The sequence below is a fragment of the Oncorhynchus keta genome, unplaced genomic scaffold, assembly GCF_023373465.1.
Source record: "Oncorhynchus keta strain PuntledgeMale-10-30-2019 unplaced genomic scaffold, Oket_V2 Un_contig_675_pilon_pilon, whole genome shotgun sequence".
NCBI lineage: Eukaryota > Metazoa > Chordata > Actinopteri > Salmoniformes > Salmonidae > Oncorhynchus > Oncorhynchus keta.
This window is the reverse complement of record NW_026289044.1, coordinates 1-6,421: the sequence shown is the minus strand read 5'-3', so window position 1 is coordinate 6,421 and position 6,421 is coordinate 1. Positions and strand designations below refer to the sequence as shown.

Sequence of the window (6,421 nt, the reverse complement as noted above, 5' to 3'; positions counted from 1 at the left end):
TGAAACAGTAGAGAAGAACGTCACCCTCGTTTCCGTTTTCTTGTCGGGCCAGTTTCCGGTCCCGCCATGATGTTCAGAAGACAACGAGGAGCAACTGAAAAAAAGACCGTCGAAATGGATTTAAAACAACGCAAATTATAGAATTAGAAAGAGAGATAATTTACCGTCGTTTTGAATAGGAAACCTAAGCTAAGTGGTTATTAAAAGTGTTTAATGTCCAGTGGCCGTTTTTCCTAACCAGTTAAGTAGTTAGTGTAAAATAAGGTTTATATCTGCGGGGAAATGTTTTTGTTTTGACTGGTAGGTACCGAGGCCGCAGATCTCCTTCATCATCGTAGGTCACACAACGATCAACAGCGTTTCCTGCAAACTCCGAAAAGGATCGTTTTTGAAGGACTTTTATTTTATTTGGACGTTTGATCCCCCCTCCCCCTCCTCCCCCAGACGGATTGAAGAAGATTTATTTTTATTTTTTAGGACTTTGCGCCGTTTTTTTTCACGGCGGAAGAGCGACGCTTCCGGGCCTCGTTATGGACTCCTAACCGCGACCCCGGTGCCGCGCTGCTTTCCGCAGCTACAAGGCCCGTTGTTTCCGCGAGAGAAGAGAGAGACTCTTACTGACTGTATTAATAACCGGGGGGAAGAAAAAAAACAAACCCCGTAATGGACACTTGTGGAACTGTACTTTTTCTTGTTGTTTTACCGGACACTTAATTAACGAACTGACCGGGTTATTAAGTCCCGGTCTGTCACTACCTAGTAGTTTGGTGTCTTTGACGCAAACAACTACAAGGACTATCTGTGAATACTTCCTCTTAGTTCATTGCCTGTTTTCCCTTCGATAATTATCTTATTATAGAATAATCTGGTAGCTCCCACCTCCACCTTCAGTCTCAGATCATATCTACTACTGGTTATTTGTTATTTCTTTAACTAACGTGTTGTTTTCCCCCTTTCCTTTGTCTTTTGAGTTTTGAATTTAAGTGATTAGTTGTGAGAATGTCGTGTGTTCATTATAAATTCTCGTCCAAACTGGACTACAACACCGTGACCTTTGACGGGCTGCACATCACCCTGGCCGAGCTGAAACGGCAGATTATGGGCAGAGAGCGCCTCAAAGCCACCGACTGCGACCTGCAGATCACCAACGCACAGACCCGTGAAGGTAACTAACTAACTTAGTTAGTTAAGTTGTTCATGTTGACCTGAGGTTAATCAGTGATGCCAAGATTATCATTTTATGCAGTTTTATGGTGTGTACTTCCTGGTAGGGGTCGGGGATATGGGCCCAAAACATAATCTATATAGATAATAATAATCTATATATCTCTATATATAGATATGTATAGATGTGTGTGTGTGTGTATATCTTTCCCTGTATATGTATGTATATATATATTATATATTTATTACACACACATCTATCTCACGGTATTACAAAAGTTGGATTGTATTAATGTATTTGACCCCCAAAAATACAATAATATTTGTAATTATTTAAATTCTACATTTGCTTTGAGTGGTGCGCTGACCCTTAGGGTCTTTCTCCATTCTGATTTAATTTTTTTCCTTTAAATTTAATATTATAAAACCATTTTCTTGCACTCATTTGAGATCATTCCCACAGGGCTGCACGATATGGGCCTTATCTTGAACCAAATGTTGCAATTGAACTTGCGATTTAAAGTCAAAACACTTGTCAACTGTTGGAAATGTAATTATAATTATTATTCTATAGTTAATAGCGGCCATCTTTTTGCTACATTGAATGTTTTCTCTTAGCAACTTCATGTAGCTAACATATTCTTGCTTTGTGTTTTCCTCTGATTTTTTTTAGAAGATACTGTTGTATAAACAATGCTGATGTTTAAAAAAAAATGTATTATGAGGTTGTATAAGTACGTTTGGCTATAACTCAGTACATCTATTAACCCGCCGGCTAACAGGCGATTAGCATTAGCGGCTAACAGGCGATTAGCATTGTGGACAGGCGATTAGCATTAGCGGCTAACAGGCGATTAGCATTAGCGGCATAACAGGCGATTAGCATTAGCGATTAGCATTAGCTAACAGGCGATTAGCATTAGCGGCTAACAGGCGATTAGCATTAGCGGCTAACAACATTTAGACCCGTACTTGCTAAGAAGAAATGACAAGCTAGCTGTTTGTATATGTAAAACATTATAATAATAATAATAATAGTAACATTAATTGCACCACACTGGTGGATTTACATTAAGAAGCTGAGTGTCTCATTGTTGAGGAACCAAAATAAAACTTTTCCCCATCAACAAAATCATATTTATCATCTCTAGGAACTCATGAGGAGGTGTTGAGTCCAATCTCTCTAAGAGTTTAGGCTGGGGTGACTTTACGCAGGGAAGAAAGATGTGAATTTTAACTGTTTTTGTTTGATATCATATATTCCCTGTTCTATAGACTACAGCACTGATGATATAATATATTCCCTGTTCTATAGACTACAGTACTGATGATATAATATATTCCCTGTTCTATAGACTACAGTACTGATGATATAATATATTCCCTGTTCTATAGACTACAGTACTGATGATATAATATATTCCCTGTTCTATAGACTACAGTACTGATGATATAATATATTCCCTGTTCTATAGACTACAGTACTGATGATATAATATATTCCCTGTTCTATAGACTACAGTACTGATGATATAATATATTCCCTGTTCTATAGACTACAGTACTGATGATATATATATTCCCTGTTAGACTACAGTGATATAATATATTCCCTGTTCTATAGACTACAGCACTGATGATATAATATATTCCCTGTTCTATAGACTACAGCACTGATGATATAATATAGTCCCTGTTCTATAGACTACAGTAATGATATATATCTGTTCTATAGACTACAGTACTGATGATATAATATATTCCTGTTCTATAGACTACAGCACTGATGATATAATATATTCCCTGTTCTATAGACTACAGTACTGATGATATAATATATTCCCTGTTCTATAGACTACAGTACTGATGATATAATATATTCCCTGTTCTATAGACTACAGTACTGATGATATAATATATTCCCTGTTCTATAGACTACAGCACTGATGATATAATATATTCCCTGTTCTATAGACTACAGTACTGATTATATAATATATTCCCTGTTCTATAGACTACAGTACTGATGATATAATATATTCCCTGTTCTATAGACTACAGTACTGATGATGTAATATATTCCCTGTTCTATAGACTACAGTACTGATGATATAATATATTCCCTGTTCTATAGACTACAGTACTGATGATATAATATATTCCCTGTTCTATAGACTACAGTACTGATGATATATACTGGGTACCTTGTGGCTCTATATACTACAGTACTGATGATATATATATATACACACACACACACACAAGGTACCCAGTGTGCTTCTATAGAGTACAGTACTGAATATATATACTGGGTACCTTGTGCTTCTATATGCTACAGTACTGAATATATATACACACACACACAAGGTGCCCAGTGTGTGTGTGTATATATACTGTGTACCATGTGCTCCTATAGAGTACACTGATGATATATGCTGTGTACCATGTGCTTCTACAGAGTACACTGATGATATATGCTGTGTACCATGTGCTTCTACAGAGTACACTGATGATATATGCTGTGTACCATGTGCTTCTATAGAGTACACTGATGATATATGCTGTGTACCATGTGCTTCTATAGAGTACACTGATGATATATGCTGTGTACCATGTGCTTCTATAGAGTACAGTACTGATGATATATGCTGTGTACCATGTGCTTCTATAGAGTACACTGATGATATATGCTGTGTACCATGTGCTCCTATAGAGTACACTGATGATATATGCTGTGTACCATGTGCTCCTATAGAGTACACTGATGATATATGCTGTGTACCATGTGCTTCTATAGAGTACAGTACTGATGATATATGCTGTGTACCATGTGCTTCTACAGAGTACAGTACTGATGATATATGCTGTGTACCATGTGCTCCTATAGAGTACACTGATGATATATGCTGTGTACCATGTGCTCCTATAGAGTACAGTACTGATGATATATGCTGTGTACCATGTGCTCCTATAGAGTACAGTACTGATGATATATGCTGTGTACCATGTGCTCCTATAGAGTACAGTACTGATGATATATGCTGTGTACCATGTGCTCCTATAGAGTACAGTACTGATGATATATGCTGTGTACCATGTGCTCCTATAGAGTACAGTACTGATGATATATGCTGTGTACCATGTGCTCCTATAGAGTACAGTACTGATGATATATGCTGTGTACCATGTGCTCCTATAGAGTACAGTACTGATGATATATGCTGTGTACCATGTGCTCCTATAGAGTACAGTACTGATGATATATGCTGTGTACCATGTGCTCCTATAGAGTACAGTACTGATGATATGCTGTGTACCATGTGCTCCTGTGCTTCTATAGAGTACAGTACTGATGATATATGCTGTGTACCATGTGCTCCTATAGAGTACAGTACTGATGATATATGCTGTGTACCATGTGCTCCTATAGAGTACAGTACTGATGCTATATGCTGTGTGTGCTCCTATAGACCATACTGATGATATGCTGTGTACCATGTGTCTATAGAGTACAGTACTGATGATATATGCTGTGTACCATGTGCTCCTATAGAGTACAGTACTGATGATATATGCTGTGTACCATGTGCTCCTATAGAGTACAGTACTGATGATATATGCTGTGTACCATGTGCTCCTATAGAGTACAGTACTGATGATATATGCTGTGTACCATGTGCTCCTATAGAGTACAGTACTGATGATATATGCTGTGTACCATGTGCTCCTATAGAGTACAGTACTGATGATATATGCTGTGTACCATGTGCTCCTATAGAGTACAGTACTGATGATATATGCTGTGTACCATGTGCTCTATAGAGTACAGTACTGATGATATATGCTGTGTACCATGTGCTCCTATAGAGCAGTACTGATGATATATGCTGTGTACCATGTGCTCCTATAGAGTACAGTACTGATGATATATGCTGTGTACCATGTGCTCCTATAGAGTACAGTACTGATGATATATGCTGTGTACCATGTGCTCCTATAGAGTACAGTACTGATGATATATGCTGTGTACCATGTGCTCCTATAGAGTACAGTACTGATGATATATGCTGTGTACCATGTGCTCCTATAGAGTACAGTACTGATGATATATGCTGTGTACCATGTGCTCCTATAGAGTACACTGATGAAGAGGTTCACATCCCCAAACACTCATCAGTGATCGTCAGACGCACCCCCATCGGAGGGGTCAAACCAGCGGGCAGAACGTTCATTGTGTACGTAGCTATGACATCATGACCCTGTGACATCATGACCCTGTGACATCATGACCATGTCTATCTGCATGATATGAGTAGTAACCCCCATCACCTGTGTCTATCTGCATGATATGAGTAGTAACCCCCCATCACCTGTGTGATATGATTATTAACTATCTGCATGATATGTAACCCCCCATCACCTGTGTCTATCTGCATGAACCCCCCATCACCTGTGTCTATCTGCATGATATGAGTAGTAACCCCCCCCATCACCTGTGTCTATCTGCATGATATGAGTAGTAACCCCCCCCATCACCTGTGTCTATCTGCATGATATGAGTAGTAACCCCCCCCCATCACCTGTGTCTATCTGCACGATATGATAGTAACCCCTCCCATCACCTGAGTCTATCTGCATGATATGAGTAGTAACCCCCCATCACCTGTGTCTATCTGCATGATATGAGTAGTAACCCCCATCAGTAACCCCCCATCACCTGTGTCTATCTGCATGATATGAGTAGTAACCCCCCATCACCTGTGTCTATCTGCATGATATATGAGTAGTAACCCCCCATCACCTGTGTCTATCTGCATGATATGAGTAGTAACCCCCCCCATCACCTGTGTCTATCTGCATGATATGAGTAGTAACCCCCCATCACCTGTGTCTATCTGCATGATATGAGTAGTAACCCCCATCACCTGTGTCTATCTGCATGATATGAGTAGTAACCCCCCCATCACCTGTGTCTATCTGCATGATATGAGTAGTAACCCCCATCACCTGTGTCTATCTGCATGATATGAGTAGTAACCCCCCATCACCTGTGTCTATCTGCATGATATGAGTGTCTATCTGCATGAATGAGTAGTAACCCCCATCACCTGTGTCTATCTGCATGATATGAGTAGTAACCCCCCCCATCACCTGTGTCTATCTGCATGATATGAGTAGTAACCCCCCCATCACCTGTGTCTATCTGCATGATATGAGTAGTAACCCCCCATCACCTGTGTCTATCTGCATGATATGA

The 6,421-nt window shown here is 39.4% G+C and overlaps 1 protein-coding gene across 1 annotated transcript; it reads left to right on the top strand.

Annotated features, from left to right (window-relative positions):
• Positions 1-5,449, top strand: LOC127926082 (E3 ubiquitin-protein ligase RBBP6-like). The gene is made up of 2 exons (XM_052511358.1): positions 1-1,165; positions 5,300-5,449. Exons 1-2 carry the CDS (start codon positions 1,000-1,002, stop codon positions 5,419-5,421), a joined length of 288 nt encoding a protein of 95 aa, XP_052367318.1. The 5' UTR covers positions 1-999; the 3' UTR covers positions 5,422-5,449.
• The last annotated feature ends 972 nt before the right edge of the window (positions 5,450-6,421 follow it).